The following is a 21,702-nucleotide window of genomic DNA, read 5'->3' as shown; positions in this document are numbered from 1 at the left end:
GTATGACTACTAACATAATACAATTATAATAAATATTACAGAAAATAAATAGGCCTACATACAAAACAGTTGTCCCCAAACTCCCCAGTGTCCCCAAACCACTGCATTCCAGTTGTTCTTGACGGTGTGTGTGTGTGTAGGCTAAATTTAAAAAACAACAACAACTGAAATGAATGAATGCATCCGGTTCAGTGTCGGAGAACTCCATCGCAGTCTTGACTCTTCGTCTTCATCATCATCATCATCATCCTCCTCCTCCGATGCCAGTTCTAAATATATAAAAATAAACATTTAGCTGTAGTCAGCCCGGCCAATAGCCAGTTGGGGGGGGGGGGGGGGGACGTAGGCTATCTGACATCATCGTCATCATCATCATCACACGGAGACACACTAAACAATGTACAATCATGATTGTATACAATATACAATGAATGCAATTATCATGCAAGCTCAGACGTCAATGAAACGTCATACAGATCTTATATAATACGCTACTGTTAGCTTCACTCCCCGTCCCCCCTCCGATCCTTGTAGCAACGTCATCATAACCACGCGTTGCTTCAGTAAACGATGCATGTTTGTTCTCCGTCTTTGTAGACAGTAAATAAAAGGAGCGAACATTACTCTAAAGATCAGATCGCCTATAAGGCACGCTACAATATAAAATACTTGTACTGCCATGCGTGCATGCCTGCTACGATACATTTGTACTGCACCAACCAACCGATCAACACCAACCCCCCCCTCCAGCCCTTAGCCAGCACCAATGCACCGACCAACACCATTAGCCAGCACCTTCGGTGCTGGCTAATGGCTGGGGGCCATCGTGGTGAGTCATTCTGGCGTCATGATCTGACTAGTAGTAGTAATTATCCAAGCATCTATTTGTAGCGATCATCTTATGATTTCTGATCACTATAGAAGGGCATTTTCTACAATAAGATTACCTCAAAACATTCCGGGTTGATCGTCTTCAATGGTTTCCCGGTATAGCTCATCGGACGACGATGGGGAGACAATGAAAAAAGGAGGGAGGGAGCAGCGAGTCTCGCTGTAAGCACTGGACCAGGGCTACTCCGCCTGGAGAAGGCGACTGGGACGCGTATGGATCAATACTACTACCACAAAACTCGCTCAAATAAATAGTACTGCTTTCAACTTTTTCTGCTAGAAAATCGCTCGGGCGAGACGGCAAACAGGCAAAACAATGAAAACTATGAAGACTCCCTCTGCCCCCACTGTTTACAGGGGGTGGGACCAGCTTCCAATGGCAACACGTACACGTGTGTCACGTGACACGGGTTTTCTGGGTAATGTAGTTGGAATATAAGCTCAGGAATTTAAACAGCGCTTCGGAGCATATTAATATGTTTAGATTCATCAAAAACTGTGAAGACGCCAATTGGCGTCATTGATCATTTACGGAATTCTGATGAAGACGCCAATTGGCGTCTTTCATCTTCTAAGGGTTAAGAACGGTTGGCGCATGAGGCCCAATGTTAGCCAATTAGGATAGAATATGAAATATCGGACAGATAAGTCTTGAGCACATGACTATAGAGTAATACTGTGTAACGATTTGCAGGGTTTTTAGACAGAATCTGGAGGAGAAATATCCAAAAATGTGTTTTACAAAAGTCGGCCTCCTGGTGGCGCTATAAAAGGCCGTTCTGGAGAATTCGGGGTTGAATGAAAACCACTGCTTTAATTCATGAGTGTGCCCCCCCCCCCCCCCCCCCCCCACCCCACCCCTTGCAGGCCGGAAAGGTGCGTAAACACGTGTCGGAGCAGGAGAAAGCCGAGGAGGGCCTGGGGCCCAACATCAAGTCCATCGTGACCATGCTGATGCTGATGCTGCTCATGATGTTTGCCGTGCACTGCACCTGGGTCACCAGCAACGCCTACTCCAGTCCCAGCGTGGTGCTGGCGTCATACAACCAGGACGGGTAAGGAAGACCACAACCCCATCTCACAGAAACACGGCGAAATACCAATGCTGACACTGTTGTTGCCACGCCTCCGTCTGTCGTATATCTTATAATATGTACGGATTTGGGGATTTTCTAAGCATGTATGTACGGAATTGCAATTCCGTGGCCGTATTTCTGTGAGATGGTGTTGGGAGACCGCATGTGCACGCAAGCGCGCCTGCACGCACCACTAGGGGCGCCGGTTCCCAAACACTGGGTCGTGTTGGGACCCATTTGTGGGGTCGCGGACACATTGTTATGGATTCCTTTATTTTTTTACATCTACATTTTGTTTTGAATTGTTTCAAAACATTTTCAATAAAACACTCCCAAACTCCCGGGGACATTTCTCATGAATTAAAAAACAAATGATACATTAGAGAACAAATGTTTAAGTAGTAGTGAAATTAGCCAAGCTCGGGGTCACGGGCTAAATAGTGTGGGAACCACAGTGCTGACTACTGACTAGGTCTAAATAGTGTGGGAACCACAGTGCTGACTACTGACTAGGTCTAAATAGTGTGGGAACCACAGTGCTGACTACTGACTAGGTCTAAATAGTGTGGGAACCACAGTGCTGACTACTGACTAGGTCTAAATAGTGTGGGAACCACAGTGCTGACTACTGACTAGGTCTAAATAGTGTGGGAACCACAGTGCTGACTACTGACTAGGTCTAAATAGTGTGGGAACCACAGTGCTGACTACTGACTAGGTCTAAATAGTGTGGGAACCACAGTGCTGACTACTGACTAGGTCTAAATAGTGTGGGAACCACAGTGCTGACTACTGACTAGGTCTAAATAGTGTGGGAACCACAGTGCTTACTACTGACTAGGTCTTGTGAAAATGAAGTTCCCAAGAAATGGCTTTTCTTGTTTTGACGTATTTCCAGATTATCCACATGAATCACAGACTCAATATCCCAACAGAACAGTGTTGATTTTGACAGCAAATTTTGATTTTAGTTATAGTCATAATAGTCTCTTGAATAGTTTTCATTTAGTTTTAGTCACATTTTAGTCACCTGGAACGTTTTTATTCAACTAAATATATGATTTTAGTCGACTAAATCTACAGTTGATTTAGTCGACTAAAATGTATTTTGGCGGGCCTCTATGCCGTCGTAATAGCAGATTTTACACTTGTAAATGGTGCATTTATATAGTGCCTTTATCCTAAGCGCTTTACATAGATTGTGCATTACATTCACCCACTCGTACACAGATTCACACACCGATGCCGGAGGAAACCATGCAAGGTACCAAACTGCTCATCGGGAGCAATTAGGGGTTCAGCGTCTTGCTCAAGGACACTCAACACTAACTCTGGGGGAGCCCGGGTTCGAACTGGGAACCTTGCGGTTCCCATCCGGTCACTCTACCCCTGAACCACTGCCGCCACTTGCTGAAAATAGCCGCGCTGCGACACGTGAGCTTGTAGATCGGCTATTTTAAGTGTAAAATGACTTGTGTCTTTTACTTATATTGGATCTCTTGTCCACTAGTCCCTTCCTAACATTTTTATTTGTATTTGTTGACGAAATTGTCAATAATTATTTAGTCTTAGTTTTAGTCATCATAGTTTTCATTTAGTTTCCAACTTTCCATTTAGTTTTCATCAGTGAAAAAAGGTAGTCGACGAACATTTTTCGTCATAGTATTGGGCGACGAAATCAACACTGCAGCAGAAGATTGCAAGCACTCACGAAAGGGTCCTTCAGGCTTATTTTATTGCTTATTTTATTATTCTATTCAGAATCAGATACTGTAGGTACGGACTGTTCTGCGCTGCCTGTGTCTGAATAAAAAAATAATTCCTGAAGGACACTTCTGAGTGAGTGTTGGCCTTCTTCTGTTTCTTCTGAGCCCTTCTGTTTCTTCTGAGTCGTATATACTTGGCAAACAGACAAGTGTTGTGACTGAGTTGTGCTCGCTGTCCTTTCAAGTTAGCGTGCGACATACAAATAAATAAAACAAACTAAAACATCAATGATTCAGTCATTCCTTCACCGTTGCGAGGACTCGACTGTCGGAATGGCCGTTCTCTCCATCAAGAAAAGTATTGTATGCCATTACTGTTGACAGTTAAAGCTATCAACCTGAAAAACGCCTTTCACAAATTCTAGGCTTCTAGGAACATAATATACTATCGTATACACAGTACTATCCTATTCACAATGCATCAATTCCAGCCACCTGGACTGTAACCAAGGTATTATGTTTTTAGAAAGGTTAAGGAAGGTTTTGTGGAATGACAACCTGACAAGCCAAATATTTGAAAAAAAACCTTCTTTTTTCTTCTTTTTTTTTCAATTCAAGTAAAGTTTAAATGTGTCATTAACATATTTTGGCCCAAATGTAAATAATTGATATACCTTAAACAGTATTATGTCCATTATATCCAACACTTAAATCGTTGAATAATACAATATCCATCCCATACACTCACACAGTACTGAATAATGTGTTGCCCTGTAGCCACACGGAGAGAAGCCAGGCCCATCTCGCTCCCCTGTATAAATTAATAATCCTCCTCCACCATCACTCCATCTAACATGTAAATTAACTATTAGTTGTGCGTAGGAGTGCAGTCAGTGCACGGGTCAGAGAAAGAACATGTTATTATAATGTGAGTGTTCCTAGAGATATTGATTAAGTGAGCATGTGTGTGTGTGTGTGTGTGTGTGTGTGTGTGTGTGTGCTCCTTAGTTATGATGGTGTAACTTATCTGCTTCGCATAGTGCATCTGCAGCTTTTCAAGGACTCAATGTTCTATTCTCCTCTGAGACTGTGAGTGTGCACTGGGCCGAGCTGTTTCATTTCAGGCGTCAGAGACACAATAGAGAAGACTCACAGAGAAATGGCAAACTCGCATACTGTATATAGATTTTTATTTATGAAACAATGTCCCTCTCGTGGCTTGGTCTTGGCTTTTTACACACCCTCTCTCTTATATCTCTGCTGTCGGGAGGACGCCACCTAACACTTTTTGAGGTTTTTGATTTGTTTTGCATAAATCAGTGTTGTTGAACACCCTTTAAGTCTGTGTGTTGTTTTGAAAATATTGAACCAATGGAAAGTAGTAAAAAACTCCACCCCCTCTCCCCCGCTCATGCAAGTAATTGTCAATATATCAAATCACAACACCAACTAGCAAAAAACAAAGCAGTATTGCTTTGTTTTCAAAATTTTGTTTTCAAAATTTTCTTAATTTCCTGAACATTTTATATTTGTCATTAACTGAAAAATGAACATTTTGAACTTAGGTGGTTAAGCTCATCAAAATCAACCGGCTAATGCTAAAAACAAACATGTAGCCCTGTCCAGGTTGCTAGGCAACGCCTACGTCGTTCCCAGCACAAGGGGGAATGCGCGTGCACGCCATAGACACTCATTCAAAGCAGAATCTTTGTAGCCTTTTCTCTCTGAAATATGGTGCATAGTTTTGTCCAATCCATGCAACGTTTGAATGTGAATTGTGTGAAAAAATGTGATTTTAGATCGCATCGCACCCGAGATATTACCGTTTCTGCGAAAGCTAAGCCATGTCGGCTCCTGCTGACACAACTCCTCTCACTGTGCGAGGCTGGGATCAGGGAGATGCGGTGTACAACATAGATTTGGAAACAAATTAGTTAAACGCAAAATGCTGCTTTCAAGTTCAGGAGACTTCGGGGGAAAAAGCACTTCTCCTGAATGCTGCCTTCCGGTATGGCGTGGAAAGGAGTGGCATTTGCATTTCTTTCACCATAGTAAATGCTGCATTCATGGTCCGTGAGGGCAGTTGTGTTTTACAGACGGGTAAAAGGGCAGGGGCTCAACCCCCTTTGAGGTCTATGTGCCTCGCTGCGATACCCGGATGAACATCAGAGTTCCAGTTTGTCTGCTCATTTCTTTGTCATCACTTAAAATTCCACTTGTTTAATCTGTATCCTGACTGCGTTCTCTATCCTGATTGGATACAATTGGTATCCCAACCTGAAAATGCATTTTCTGTTTAATAAAAAGCCGGAGAGACAAGGAGACTCCCGTTACTGAACAAACACTCTATAGCAATGAGTACTATCACAATACAGAGTTAAAAAAATAAAATAAATAACATTTATTTTAACCAAAGAAAATCACTTACTCTACCTTAAGTGGTTTTTAATAGCCTTGGACATGTGCCTGTCGACCCACTACAGATCACGCAACATCCTGGATGACTTCAGGGAGGCCTACTATTGGCTGCGACAGAACACGGATGAGCACGTGCGGGTCATGTCGTGGTGGGACTACGGCTACCAGATAGCTGGCATGGCCAACAGGACCACGCTGGTGGACAACAACACATGGAACAACAGTCACATAGCACTGGTGAGTACTAAAACCATCTGTTTCGGGGCACGGTGGCACAGTCTGTAGTTCTGTCGCCTCACAGCTAGAAGGTCCTGGGTTTGATTCCAGCTCGGGACGCTGTGGGCACTGGCGGCGTGTCGTCTCCTCCGCGTCATCAGTGCCAATACCCGAGGCGGGGTTGTCGAAAGGGCCTTTCTGTGTGGAGTTTGCATGTTCTCTAACGCTAACGTTTTCATGAATGAATACCAAATTAAATGTTATTTCTTGAATAAATCAAATAAGAATCTAAGAAATTCCATAAATTAGAAAGCCTATGTTTAAGAAGTAGTGAAAATAGCCGATCGGCTATTTTCACGAAGTTGAGTCCCGGGGAAATGTATAATTTCTCTTTTGGGTCACGCGCTAAAAGGTTTGGTATCCACTGTACTAAACCATATGTCTCTCTGAGTCTATCTCTCTCTCTCTCTCTCTCTCTCTGCGTCAGTAATGTAATGAGTGTGTTATTTGATCACTGTAACACTAGTCTTATTTCCTTCAGCTTTTTAAATGTGTGATGATAGTTAGTGTAACACTTCTTTCTGTATGACAGGCCTGGTGTTTTGACTGTAATAGATCTGCATATTCGACATTGATGTAATTATTATCCTATGAATGTTTAATATTCCTGGAGAATGCCACTTGGAGGGTTTTTAGGCATTCTCCTTCACAATTGTATTGACTTTGTGTATCATTCTTAAATCGTCTTGTACAGTAAGTGAAAACAAACAAACACTAGGCGTCACTGAGGTCAGGAATAAAAACAAGATAATAACATGGTGACATTTTTACTGAAGATTTACTGATTATTGAAGATCAAATCTTGTAAATCAGGTTATTACAATAGTCGGGTCATTACAACGTCATGATGTTTATTATTATTACATTAAAGCTGGTCTCTCACATAAGCGCCAAATTTCTACTGCTGAGCTAAGACTACGGCTAGAACGGCTGCTAGGGGTGTGCTGAAATATCGATATTGCGATATATATCGATATGTCCTCCCGTGATAAATAATCGATATTGATTATTAAAATATCGATATCGGGGGGGGAAAGAAAAAATAGCTTTTTTAAAAAAAAAACAGAAGTACTGAATTACTGGATGGTGATTTGTCCAAACAGCTTTGTGGGAATACAAAATGCAGAATGCATTTCCCCAGCAGTGGACAAGTCCACTGACACCAGTGATAATGGTCAGTTGGTGGTGTTTGTGAGGTACAGTATTATGATGATACCAGTGATAATGGTTGGTGGTGTTTGTGAGGTATTATAATGATACCATGTGATAATGGTCAGTTGGTGGTGTTTCATTATGATGATACCAGTGATAATGGTCAGTTGGTGGTGTTTGTGAGGCATTAGGATGATACCAGTGATAATGGTCAGTTGGTGGTGTTTGTGAGGTATTATGATGATACCAGTGATAATGGTCAGTTGGTGGTGTTTGTGAGGCATTATGATGATACCAGTGATAATGGTCAGTTGGTGGTGTTTGTGAGGTACCCTATGATACCCTGCATCAAACGATATCAGTAGTCTGGTCTTTCTGTCTTGTTCAATGTGTTCTCCTCTTAGTTTGATTCCTCTGTTTTCTTTTTAGCCACATCTAAAACCATCACCATGTGTTTAAAAAACCACAGGACAGCTGGTAAATGCCTCAGTGCTCAAACAAAAACTGATGTAGCCGTTGAACCGGAAATACCTGCTGTTTCTACTGTTTTAAATCCATACTGTTGGCCAGCTCCATCAACTTGTGTTTTTTTAGGAACACTATTCCATTTTAGAGTAAAGTTTTTGTGCAATTTAGAAGCCTTTTAAAAAAAGAAAGAAATGGGCCTCAGGTCTAAATGGGTTGATGTAGCCTCGGTACCCAGGCTTTCATTTTCGTCGACGTAAAAATGTAAAGCCTGGGGGACCACAGTGGCCGCTCTGGTCTAGAAGTGGGAGTCAACCCTTCTGGGTGGGCGTCGCTCCAAATGATGTGACGTAGTGCTGCACTGGGGGGGGGGCTGACATAGCCTGGCTAATAAGCCAGTCTCAAATCACACTGTCGTGTGGTATTTGAGTCTGGAGATGCTGTGTATGGATCTTGTTTCCCGGGGGGCGGGTTCAAACATTTTCTCTTTGACGCAATTGGTTAGAGCTACTGTCAGTCAAAGGTCTCAAGCATTGAACGTCATTGTACCAAAGCCCGCCCATATTGCATACCGTGTCCCGATTGGCCACACCAGTTCTCTGGTGTAGGAAATGGGCGTACAATTGAGCCTCTCCAGACCGTAATCCGCCGGCAGGCAATTTTTTGAGTGGTGTAAACCACTCCTACGACTGGCTTTGTTCGTTTACGTGTCTGTCTGTCTGTCTGTTCGTAAAAAATGAGCATTGTTGCTACGGTCACCCAGTTCACCCGGGTGTGATTTCATTACGTCAGACCACAGCTGATCAGGCTATATAAGACCTTACACCACTCAGTTCACACGGGTGTGATTTTTTTGCCAACGGCTGATTCGGTCTGGCTTATTAGCCAGGCTAGGGCTGACGGACAGATCGGTGAGATCCGATTTGGGGCGTGCGCAAATCTCAGCCACAACCCGCCCCTCTAGACCAGAAACCTAACACGTTAGCTCAGGCTAGGGTTAATGTGGTAATGTGTGGTCTTCTTCCAGGTGGGCAAAGCCATGTCGTCCAATGAGAGCGCGGCGTATCAGATCATGAGGTCCCTGGACGTCGACTATGTTCTCATCATCTTCGGAGGCGTGATCGGCTACTCGGGTGACGACATCAACAAGTTCCTGTGGATGGTGCGCATAGCGGAGGGCGAGCACCCCAAGGACATCAGAGTGAGTTGTTTGTTGACGCGCAACGCCTTCATGGTCTACACACAATTCAATTTCAATTCAAAGGGCTTTATTGGCATGAGAAAACATACGTTTACGTTGCCAAAGCAAAAGGCACAATACAGCAATACAATCAAAACAAAATGTATGTACATTTGAAAGTCAGTCTTCAATAAATCAATTTCTACGTACCAAGATCACTCGATGTAGATCAAGTCTTTAGGGTGGTTGTGTTCCATTTGCTATCCTTCTCCTATCACTTCTACTTAATAGTTTTCATTTAGTTTTAGTCACATTTTAGTCACCTGGAATGTTTTAGTGGTAGTCTAGTTTTGGTTGACTAAATATCATAAGATTTTAATTGAATAAATATAGTTGATTTAGTCGACTAACATGTATTATGGCGGGCCTTGATGCTGTCGTAATGACTGATTTTACACTTGCTGAAAATAGCCGATCTACAAGCCTACAATGTGTCGCAGCGCGACATGTTGTGAGCTTGTAGGTGTGCTATTTTCAGCATGCAACCAAGTATAAAATGACTTATACTGGCTAGTTTTTATTTGTTGACAAAATTGTCATTTAGTCTTAGTTTTAGTCATCATAGCTTAATTTAATTTAGTTTCATTTAGCGCCTGTTAGGGACGGTTAATTGGCATTACGACCACTGTACATTGTGAGAAAAGGCGTAAAAATAATTGCCTACTGTTTATTAAAGTCACACCTGTGTGAACTGAGTGGTGTAAGGTCTTATATAGACTGATCAGCTGTGGTCTGACGTAATGTCTGACGTAATGAAATCACACCCGTGTGAACTGGGTGACCATAGCAACCATGCTCATTTTTTGGTACGAACAGACAGACAGACACGTAAACTAACAAAGCCAGTTGTTGGAGTGGTTTGCACCACTCAAAAAGGCTCCAGAGAGACTTGTACAATCTACTTCAAGATGCATTGAAGCTGTTCTGCCAGATGTTTGTTTCACCAACTCTGTGGATTTAAAAAAGTTAGTTTTTGTGCCAATTCAATTGTAAAATTGCATAAAATAGTACGGTAATGCAACAAAAACTAACTGGATCAAATTTCGACAGATATATTTCCTACTCTATAATGATGCGAGTCCTTGGTGTGTATGTGTGTGTGTGTGTGTGTGTGTGTGTGTGTGTGCGCCGGGGGGTGTGATCCAAATCCCTGTTTCAAATCCAATCGTTCACTCTGCCTCCTCCTCTCCTTTCCTTTTCCTCTTCCTTTCCTCGTGCCCTTCATGTGTCCTCTAGGAGAGCGACTACTTCACTCCTCAGGGAGAGTTCAGGGTGGATAAAGCGGGTTCGCCCACACTCCTCAACTGTCTCATGTACAAGATGTCCTACTATCGCTTTGGGGAAATGCAGGTGAGTTCACATAACAAAAGCTGAGAAGCTGTCATGGTTTATGCAGTTTAAGCACGAGAGGCATACAAGGGATTTTCTTTGGCTGCAGAAGAGAACCCAATAAATAAACATTTAACGGTTTTATGCAAGGCTGTAACTGAGTTCTTGGTGCTGTAAAATCTCTTCCGGAGCTTCTACAAGTTTTAACACTATATAGGGGTGCTCCAATCAGGCTTGGTGGGTCGGATCACAGATTTTGTTCCGCACGATCGGCCGATATTGTGCTACGGTGGACATTATTGCGACCCCAGGTTGCAGTTAACTATGAAATCGTGCATTTCCCGTCAGTCACGCCCCATAATATGGTCATGCCTCGTGACATCAAGTGATGTCATCAATATTAAGCCCATATGGAGATCCAAGATGTCATCAATATTGGCCAGCAACTCTACATCTCACCTCAAACCTCAAACCCTTAGATCTCCATATATGGATCTGACCTGTTCTGACATTCCATATGTTGATCCTTCCCCATCCATCCTTCCTCTTCGATGTCTCTCTTCTGACTGATACCTGTCCATTTAAGCTCTAGACGGGCTTGCCCCAAAGTTATTAGTGCAGCCGCACCCGGCGAAAACTAGAGTTCTCAACAGGCCCGAAAATTAAGACCTGGCCCTACCTGGGCCCTCATCAAACCATGTACACTCAAGACACTGCCCCTGCTGCCACCCTTTGATCTTCTGACATTCCATATGTTGATCTGACCTCATCAAACCCTGTACACTCAAGACACGCTCCATATATGGCCAGTACAGAATTCAGGGGGTGCGGAGCATGTCTAAAAGCCCATTAGTAGCCCCTAGAGTCCATGTTGCTCCACTTTACTCCCCACATAACCCTGCAGTAAGTGGTCTGAACTAATCAAGTACGCCATAATTAGAGCCATGAGCTCGCAGTGCCGCTAGCAGGCTAATCGTTTTCCGATTAGCTAGCTTTTCTGATTTGTAGAGTCTTGTCAGTTGTATTCTATTATACAGCAGGGTTTGTCAGTCTCACTGACAGTCGGCTCAAGCACTCGAAGCAAGTGGAGGAGGAACGCATGCGAGGCTCTTCCTTGCCACTTATCAGAGAAATGCGTGGGAGAGATGCTGCCAGGCACTTCCTCCTCGTCCAAGCGGCGAGCTCCGCCACGAAGGCGTCTCCAGAGACGACGGCACAGCGGAATCGCTCGCTCCGTTCCGGTTTGTGACGCGGCCCCTCAGACATGGCAACCTGCTGTCAAGACTGTACTGCCCCATGCGGGAGATTGAGGGATTGAAACAGATCATACATGGGGGCACGGTGGCACAGTTGGTAGTGCTGTCGCCTCACAGCTAGAAGGTCCTGGGTTCGATTCCCGCTCGGGACGCTGTGGGTGCTGACGCCGTGTTTCCTCCTCCGTGTCATCCGTGCCCACCCGAGGCGGGGTTGGCGAAAGGGCCTTTCTGTGTGGAGTTTGCATGTTCTCCCCATGTCCCCTAGGGTAGGCACCCTCACAAAGAACATGCAGTAATCCTGGTTTCTAAACTGCCTCCCCCTGGCCAGCCGGGGCACCTGATGGAGGGGAAAGGAACTGGTTGGAATAACGTGTTCCTTCCACGCGGCACGCGCTACGTACAACCAAGGAAACTCCCCCCGGTCAGGTGTAAAGGAGCAACTTGGACACTCAGGCATGAAGGAAGCATGAGTTCAAGTCCGTTGCTCTCCCCATGTCCCCCATATATGGGGACTAGGTTGGCGGAGGGTGTGTAGAGCCCAGGATCACATAAGATAATTGACACAGGGGTGAAAAATGGGATAAAAAAAGAAACAGATGATACAGTGTGGGCAGTTGGAGAGAGAGAGAGAGAGAGATTGAGTTTGTGGGGGAGGGGGGGATCTAACGACATGAAGTAGGACAAGGTGAATGCAGAGAGACTCCACGTCCTTTCGCTCCGTTCTCTCTCTTCAGCCTGTACAATGAAGAGCTTTAGCTATAATCACAATCTGTGGACGAGTGTGTTCTCGGACACATACAAAAAGGTATAATCCTTATACCCAACTTGAAATTCATCCTGGAATCTTCCTGGGATTTATATTTTGACGATTATACAGTATATATTATGTATTAGGGATGCACGATAATTATCGGCCCCGATACTTATCGGCCCGATATCAGGAATTATGACATCATCCCGATAATCCCGATAAATCTAGACTAACACAAAAACATTCCAGGTGACTAAAATTTGACTACAACTAAATGAAAACTATTCAAGAGACTATGACTAAAACTAAAATCTAAATTTGCTGTCCAAATCAACACTGGCAAGATTGGAGAGAATCAATGCACAAAGGGCTGAATGCTAGCCACACACTACGATATAAAGTCATCAAAGGGTTGAATGCTAGCTGTTGGCTACGCTACGATGTAATGTCATCAAAGGGCAGACCATGTCGCATGTATTCCATCTTCTTTCATATTCTACGTTTCTTCTTTCTCTGACTGTCACTCACGGACACTGTGAGTGACAGTAGCAATTCACAGCCTACTCCCGCATTGAGAGTTTGAGTTAGCTTTTGCCCCAGATGCTCAGGTTTCATGAAATAAACACTTCTACCTCCCTCCTTCAGTTTCTCCAAAGAGCTCATAGCATTAGGTTCACAGCTATGGTAGCAGCAGTGCAGCTATAAGCTAACTGTACATGGATGGAAATTGGGTTTTGTTTGTTTGTCAGACCTGGTCGCTAAACATAGGGACACGTACTCTAAACATAGGGACATTGCTGTTAAAATATATCTATTGTACATTGACAAAGCAGTTAAAGCAGCGGGGGAAAAAAGTGTATCGGGACATCCCTACTTTCAAGCATATAAATGTTATGCTTATTCCCTCAAGCTGGACTTCCGGACACCGCCTGGCTTTGACCGGACGCGTAACGCAGAGATCGGCAACAAAGACATCAAGTTCCAACATCTGGAGGAGGCGTTCACCTCGGAACACTGGCTGGTCAGAATCTACAAGGTCAAGGACCTGGACAACAGAGAACCCCTGGACCACAAGCTGCGTAGTGTCCTTCCCAAGCAGAAGTACACATCCAAAAAGGTAGTTTAACCCATTTAGACCGGAGGATGCATCTGTGTCACCTTATAGCTTTTAACTGACTTTAACCATTATTTTAAACTTTAGCTGTTGAAAAGTAGCAGATCACTGTGCCGCGCTATGAGCTATGAGCCGCGCTATGAGCTATGTGCTGCGCTATGAGCTATGTGCTGCGCTATGAGCTATGTGCCGCGCTATGAGCTATGTGCTGCGCTATGAGCTATGTGCTGCGCTATGAGCTATGTGCTGCGCTATGAGCTATGTGCCGCGCTATGAGCTATGTGCTGCGCTATGAGCTATGTGCCGCGCTATGAGCTATGTGCTGCGCTATGAGCTATGAGCCGTGCTATGAGCTATGTGCTGCGCTATGAGCTATGTGCCGCGCTATGAGCTATGTGCTGTGCTATGAGCTATGTGCTGCGCTATGAGCTATGTGCCGCGCTATGAGCTATGTGCCGCGCTATGAGCCGCGCTATGAGCTATGTGCTGCGCTATGAGCTATGTGCCGCGCTATGAGCTATGTGCTGCGCTATGAGCTATGTGCCGCGCTATGAGCTAAGTGCTGCGCTATGAGCTATGTGCCTTCCTGAACTTCAAACAACCGATTACATTTCTAATCTACAGTCTGACGTTATGAACAGATAAGATCAAAATAAATGGAAACCGACTTTGGGAACATGACTTCTATATACGTAAATTGGAATAATTTTGTTATCGTTCTAAAAGTTAAGCCCCTGGCAAACTCAGTGGTGGGCACCCTTGTTGGGCACGTAACACTGCCATTGCTTTCACGTAATATTGTATGCAGCTAATGGTAATAATAAAAGCATAGACTAAGTCAACAATTATTTCCACCGGGCCGGGGGAGGGGATTATGTTTTCGACACGGTTGGTCCATGTGTGTCTGCCTGCCTGTCTGTCTGTCTGTCTGTGAGAAGCTCTCGGGTACCGCTGGGCCAATATGTGTGAATCTTTCACACTCCCAGCAGAAACAAGGAAGAACCTCGAATACCCCGAATGTTTCAAATCGGCATAATGTTGCCGCTATATAACAGGACACTTCCTTGGATCGTGATTCGGTTCCCCAAACGGGCCACGCCAATCTCCGCTTTACAACAAGCTTTCTATAAAACACCCGTTTTGCTGCTACTCCTACATATTTTGCCCAAAACTCAGCAGGCCATCAAAGCCTGTTAGGCAGTTATATGCTTAAAGGGTGTGTGTGTGTGTGTGTGTGTGTGTGTGTGTGTGTGTGTGTGTGTGTGTGTGTGTGTGTGTGTGTGTGTGTGTGTGTGTGTGTGTGTGTGTGTGTGTGTGTGTGTGTTAAATAGCACTATATTCTTTTTTTTTTTAAGTTTAGTTTTTTGATAGTGAACAGTAGACAGACAGGAAAGGGGGAGAGAGATGGAGAGTGACACACAGCAAAGGCCGTCGGGCTCGGGAGTCGAACCCGCGACACACCGTCCGGCTGGCTCGGCAGCCTAGGTGCCCAGACGGTTGAGCTAACCATCTGGGCAAATAGCACTATTATTCTGATAGTAACCATTGCTATGGAACATTTATTCATTAACAAGGGTCTCCCCATCTCTCCAGCTCTTTTTAACAGAATAGACATTTTTAGCCTCGGGTCTGGATACCAACTTTATCCAATCATGAGTGACCATATTTGATATCGTGTCAGTCTGTACATTACTGCATTTTATTTATTTGTATTCATTTTTTACAGACTGCCAAGAGGAAGCGAGGACACATCAAGAACAAGATGGTCCTGAAGAAAGGCAAGAAGCTAAACGGAAAGAAATAATGAAGATGACTCTATTTGAAAAACACAGGAAAGAAGCAAGTTGCAAGAATGCAACTTGCAAAGAAGCCTCTAGCAACCAATGAAGTAGAACACGGTGTGGCTCCCTCAGACTGCCCCCGTGTGGTGGGGAGGTTGAAGTATCATATATGACTAGCTCCAGAACATTTTGTCCATTTTAAATCTCTAAGGACCTTCGTCTTCGTCTTTTTTTCTTTTATGATTTATTTTTTTGTTTTAGTTCTTTGCTTAATTATCTTGTACTTGAATGGGAAGGCACAGAGCAGCTTCAGTTGATTTGTGTTTTATGGTAAATAAATTAAATGCTCATCAGAATTGAGGGGTGGTGGGGGGGGTAAGAGGAGTCTGGGAGCGTTTGCACCAAAGAGCCTTGACTTTTACTCCTCAGCACATGACTAATTTATGTTTTTGTGAGAATCAGGATACGGTGTAGGTACTTGGTTCCTGACACGTGTACAGAGGAGCGTATGCGATATGGAGGAACGCCACACAACTCACCTGTAATATATTAACCTTTTTAGTTCATCATCTTTCATTAGGTGTTTTCAAACGGGCAGTGATTAACGCACCTAGTAATTCATTTTCAATGCGACCTGCGTTTCTTTTTTTTCTGTACACGCGGCGAAGTCGAGGGTTGACAACGCAAGCATATTTACGTGGGCGCACTTCCGTGAAATTGTCGCGCGCGTGCTCGTTTCGTGCACACGCCTCCGACTGACCAGACCTGGATTCTGTTGAGTTTGTGTTTTTTTGTAACGCTTGTGTTGTCGCGCCCCTCATGAGCAGACCTGGAGCAGAGCTGTCGTTGATCCAGGCGACAACGTCTGCGTTAACACATTGACTACATAACCAGCTAAACCCACATTATAATCCATGTTCTTCCCCTGCTTAATATGCTAAACCCGCTATTTGTTTTATGTGTTTAATTCGCCGTTTTTTTATAATTTAAAAGAAATAGTGGATTTGTCGCGGACCTGGTGACGAGGCCGACGCGTTATGATGACGTAACCCGGAAATCGACCCGTGCACTGAGCTGCAAGGGCTTCTGGGAAAATGAGTTCAATGCAAGTGAACGGTGGTTTTCACTGGGCTCCATGCTTTTGTTGTTCTTCCCCATCACGACGGTGGATTATTTTTCGGTTTGAGCCATTGGACGATTTTCAGGGGGATTTTCATGGATCAAGGCGCAAATACTTCGGCGTATGCTCCAAAGGTAATTAAATAATCCCGGCAGCCTCGGTATATGTCATATTTAAATATAAATAAAGCGCGGAAAATCAATGCCCGTCTGAAAGGACCTATATACAGTATATTATTTGATGCGTGTGGTTGGCTCTTTTGTGCTGTTCGACAAAGTCTTCAGAAGAAAAAAAAACATGGCCTAATATGTAAATATGTTATGTATAGAAAATGTTTAAAAAGGGTTATAATATATTGGAGTATTGTGGTGATTTATTTTTCATTTTTGTTTTTTTAATATGCAGATAATTGTTTTCTCTTTGTTTAATTTCATGTGAGATTAATTTTATTTTAATTTTGTTTTCAACAGACAGAACAGCGAATGCAATAATTCTAGTTTGGAGGGACGTGAGACTTTTGTGGAAAGAACGAATGTGAATTTTTTACGACGACGTTCTCTCCCCCCCTTTCTCCCTTCAGAAGTCTAGATTGTATATTCTGCTGCTAGGGGTTTCAGAATAAATATGGAAATGAGCGACCGTAGCGGTTGTAAATCAGCCCTTCTTGGCGTCCTGTTGGAGGGAGCACTGCTGTGGTTCACTGGGCAGCCTCATTAGCGCTTTCCATCACATTGATATGTGACTTTCTGTCTTCTTTGGCGTCAACGTGCTGACACAAAGTATTCCACACTAGTAGAAATCAAGACGTAATATGCTGGGGAAGTGAAGGGCGACGGTCCGTGTACAGGTGTTCATGCAGGCAACTCAATATACTAGTAGGAACTTAAAGCTGCAATCCATAACCTAAATGGCTTGCCCGGAACTTGAACCGCAGGGACTCTCCTGCCCACGTGCCAATGTTTTACCGTCAAGCTATAGTGGAGTCAAAGTACAGGAGTTGTGCTTTGCCCACCAAAAGCACTGAGGTCATGGTCATGCAAGAGCAAGGCACCAAGGTGTATGTCGACTCTGTCCTCACGATTCACAAGAGAGTTGTACAGCTCATATCTGCATGTCGGAGAATTCTGAAGAATCAACCTGAGACCGTTCAAGAGGAGTAATCGGGATATAGAAGGAGATGGTCAAGTCACACGTAGCGTCGTGTGTGCCTTCTTGCGCAGGTGATTGAACGCAACGGCATACCTATTTTGTGTCTTGTCCTGAAGTATTTCTGAAAATCCTTTCCTTTTATATAGTGCCACAGTGGCACTTGGAGGACAAAACAGGATGATCTTTAGAGGCCTCGTTTTAAGCAGGCCTCTGAAGTAGGGCGGAATAACATTGAGACATTGTGACATTGTGTGTTATTTCAGATTGTTTTGCAATTCAGTATGTATGTTAAAGCAGGAATTACTTAATTTCACCAGATAAGATGCAAATTACTATGCTTAAATGTATGTATCACTCTAGCAACGATTTGGGTGAGTCCGGTTGATTAAATCTCTGAACGGAGAATGTTACAAGTTACCAGGACGTCCTTACGTTTGGAGAGTTATTCCCTGCTATGGTGGAGCCTACGCAGGCTAACTATACCATGCCTGCCTCAAGACATGTCCAAAACTAGAGGGACTGATGGCACAGATGAGTCACGAAGACTAATAACACAGTAAACTTGTGTCGCTTGGGAAAACTTGGCTCAGACCCACGCCTCTGTTTTAGTAGGAAATAAATGTTGCAAACACCATTACAGCTGTCCCTTACCATACAGGTTGGTTAACATAAGGTTTCATTCACTATAACAAGTTATGGATTGTAGCTTTAATTTGAACCAGAGTATGTTATTGAAGTTAGTAAGCTGTTCGGTTCACTGCATGCCATCTTGGATGTCCGGCTTTTGTCCGACCCTTCCTATGAACTCTAAAGCCTGCTATATATACTTAGTCGTATGATGGTGGGCCACGCCAAAAAATAACCGATCTACGAGCTCACAATGTGTTTGTATGATTAACTATACGTACATCAGTCATATCCCTCTAGGCACAGTACTGTTCTCATCTCTTCAGGTGCTGCAGATGTCTTTGTTGAGTTTTGGACGCTTTGATAGTGTGTGTTTTTTGGAATAAAGGAAACCCACACCGTATGAACAAGGCTTCTGTTTCAAGTCCTGTACCGTTATGTACTTCTCTTCAAAATTCAAGAGGATGTTTTTGTATCAGCCGTTTGATTTCTCATTTGTCCCCCCACCCTTTTGTTTTTTTGCAAAAGTTGTTTTGCTTTGAAGTTGTTTGCTGAAACGACGTGGTGTGCCACTTTTACAAGCCTCTGCAAAATCGTTTCCACACCGTTTAACAATGTTTTCAGTTTTATCTGTCAAAAAGACAGAGTTTGGACTAAGCCTTAATATACGAGACAGAAAGTGTACAGATTTCTCGTATCTTTTGAATGCGTTCATTTTGTGTTTTCTCTTTCTTTTTTATCCAGGATGGTAAAATTATTCCTGAATTTAGTTTTAGTTAATACTGTATATTGCAGTACGTTCTGTTTCAAATCCTCCACAACATCTGATTTTCTTTACTCATTTTCTTTCCTCAACTGCTTGTCTCCGGGTCTCCCATTCAAGTTTACATTTTTACATTGCTGTTCAGTCATGGTTAAACAAGACAAGATTAAAACAATTCAAGTTTGTGTACGTTGTCATTCTCATGGCTGGTTATTCAGACAAAATGTTTATCCCAGAATCTTGTTTGACATTTATTTAACAGATGTTTATTTATTTATTGTATTTATTTGTTCTTTGCTTTTTACCCCTTTTTCTCCCCAATTTAGTCAGCCAATTCATTCTTCACACACTGTGTTGTCATTGCTGTTGTATCCTATACTGGCTCACCTGCCGGTGAGGAGCCCCCACGAGAAGCAGGGACAAATTTACCATTGGGCCGGTGGCCCAGGGGGCCCTTGGCTCACAGGGGCCCTTAAGGGAACTGGACCGTGCGGTACTGGGTTTGAGGCCCTGACAAGGGCTCCTGGGGCCCTTCATTGGTTGTTGATTTTGTTAAATTTAGGTAAAAGAAAAGATGTTTAAAAAATAAAAAATAACTTTCAAGGTTAGGATGCATGCATGCATCCTGCACTATTCAAAATGTAAATGTGTTAAGATTCTTCAAGATGTTGAGAAAACATTGTCAAGACCGGAAAACGATCCTATAACCTGTTCAGGATCTTAACCCAGTGACCAACTGAACCTATAATAATTGAACAGCTAAAATGGATAATGCCAGAAAACAGGGGCTTGTTTCCATAGTGGTTCATAAACATTCAAACATCTAGACAAGCAACAGCACACAACACTGTAGATAAATATCCTGTTTTTCCTTTATTTTATTTTGTTCTGTTACTCAACGCAGAAGGAAGACTAGAAAGGCAGCAGTCAGCTCACTGGGTAGAGATGCTGTCTACATGGTTCAGAGGTTGTGAGCTTGAATCCCACCCAACTCTTGGGTGGAATGCTAGTGTAAAGTAACCTGACTCTGCCAGATTGCGGCAGTATTGAGTTCACAATGCTAAGTAATTTACCATTGAGGTGCCCACAAGGTTTGGGTGCCCACTGGCTGGACCTATATCCTTGAGTGTGTCTGATGTGTTGGTGTGTTCCTTCCATCACCTCCCAGAGTGGTTTGTCACATCCATACAGCTGAGAGGAATGTGATGCCATGGCTGCTGCCTACTCCTCACTCACCTTTCTCCAGTAGAGGAATGTGATGCCATGGCTGCTGCCTACTCCTCACTCACCTTTCTCCAGTAGAGGAATGTGATGCCATGGCTGCTGCATACTCCTCACTCACCTTTCTCCAGAGGAATGTGATGCCATGGCTGCTGCCTACTCCTCACTCACCTTTCTCCAGTAAACTGCTTCTGATCCCCCCCCCCCCCCCATGGATGGATATCCTCCTGATCAGCACACACACACAGAGATCTCGTACTACTACTCTAGGCTACTCTAAAATTCAAGGACGACAGTTTTTGGATGTCTCATGGTTATAATAGTACGGTGTTATATTATGTGAATTTATTATTTTAAACCTGGTACATTTTCTTCCAATTTTTAGTACCCTATACTCGTCAGGTCGTCTTGGTACAGACTAGAGCGCCCCCATGTGACAGTAAAGTGTGTAGACAATAATGATGTTCCTTCACACCATTTGGATTTAAGTGATCAAAATAATGAATGAATGCATTTCTGAATAGAGAGTAAGGGATTGATATGAGAATACTAGACATTCCAAACAGTCTGTTTGGTTGTTACTTAATTGTGTATAGCGTGGCAGAGAGACAAGACGTCATATTACCCTCTTTGAGCAATGTTGAATTTATTAGTGCAATGTTGAATTGTGTTTTTTTAATTGAAAATGTGTTTTAAAATAGGCTTTTGGGGGTCTGTAGCCTAATGCATGTCAAACTGGGGTCCTTGAAACGAAAATGGTTGAGAATCACTGCTAGTGCCGTAAAACTCTTTATATGGGAGTCCCTGGCATATTTTTTCAAATGGGGGTCCGCAGGCTAATAAGTGTCAATTTGGGGGTCCTTGACGTGAAACAGTTTGAGAACCACTGCAATACAGTACATGCATAGATGGCATTGCTTAATACTAATTGATGGTGTTCATTCATTGCCTATAATAATCTCAGCTATTCTCAACCTGTGGAGCTGGGGCCCATCGGTGCATGGTCCATGGGTGGGTCGGGCCCCAATTTAATAACTGGCAAAAAAAACTGGTAAAAAAGTTTTTAAAACGACATTAATACTAACAAAAAAAGAAGTAGAAGAAAGAAGGAAAAAAAAGTGTCTAAGTGGGCCCCTATGTTTATTAATACGGATTATGAATATATTATGCTGTATATATTTACATTGAATTGGTACGTTCTGATCTGAGGTTATGCTAATTACTCACTGCTAACGATGGTGACTTGTATAAATGAAACAATGTATGATAGGAAACAGGACATATTATTATCATCCGTAGTGCGGTTTTGTAACTTTTATCCTTGCACAAACAATAACAATAACTAGAACTGCACTCTGTCGAGTGCC

The 21,702-nt window shown here is 43.3% G+C and overlaps 1 protein-coding gene across 1 annotated transcript in view; it reads left to right on the top strand.

Annotated features, from left to right (window-relative positions):
- The window catches only part of LOC306938588 (dolichyl-diphosphooligosaccharide--protein glycosyltransferase subunit STT3B), a 170,535-nt gene extending 151,236 nt beyond the window's left edge, over nt 1-19,299 (top strand). Inside the window, exons 11-16 of the mRNA XM_079522829.1 lie at nt 1,759-1,946; nt 6,157-6,328; nt 9,012-9,185; nt 10,461-10,574; nt 13,471-13,677; nt 15,401-19,299. Of these exons, the coding sequence (XP_079378955.1) occupies nt 1,759-1,946; nt 6,157-6,328; nt 9,012-9,185; nt 10,461-10,574; nt 13,471-13,677; nt 15,401-15,478 (933 nt within the window). The 3' untranslated portion in view covers nt 15,479-19,299. The remainder of the gene's footprint in view (nt 1-1,758; nt 1,947-6,156; nt 6,329-9,011; nt 9,186-10,460; nt 10,575-13,470; nt 13,678-15,400) is intronic.
- The last annotated feature ends 2,403 nt before the right edge of the window (nt 19,300-21,702 follow it).

This window comes from Electrona antarctica (genome assembly GCF_951216825.1).
Source record: "Electrona antarctica genome assembly, chromosome: 15".
In the NCBI taxonomy this organism is placed as follows: domain Eukaryota; kingdom Metazoa; phylum Chordata; class Actinopteri; order Myctophiformes; family Myctophidae; genus Electrona; species Electrona antarctica.
The sequence above is the reverse complement of the archived record's forward strand: the minus strand, read 5'-3'. Positions and strand labels throughout refer to the sequence as shown.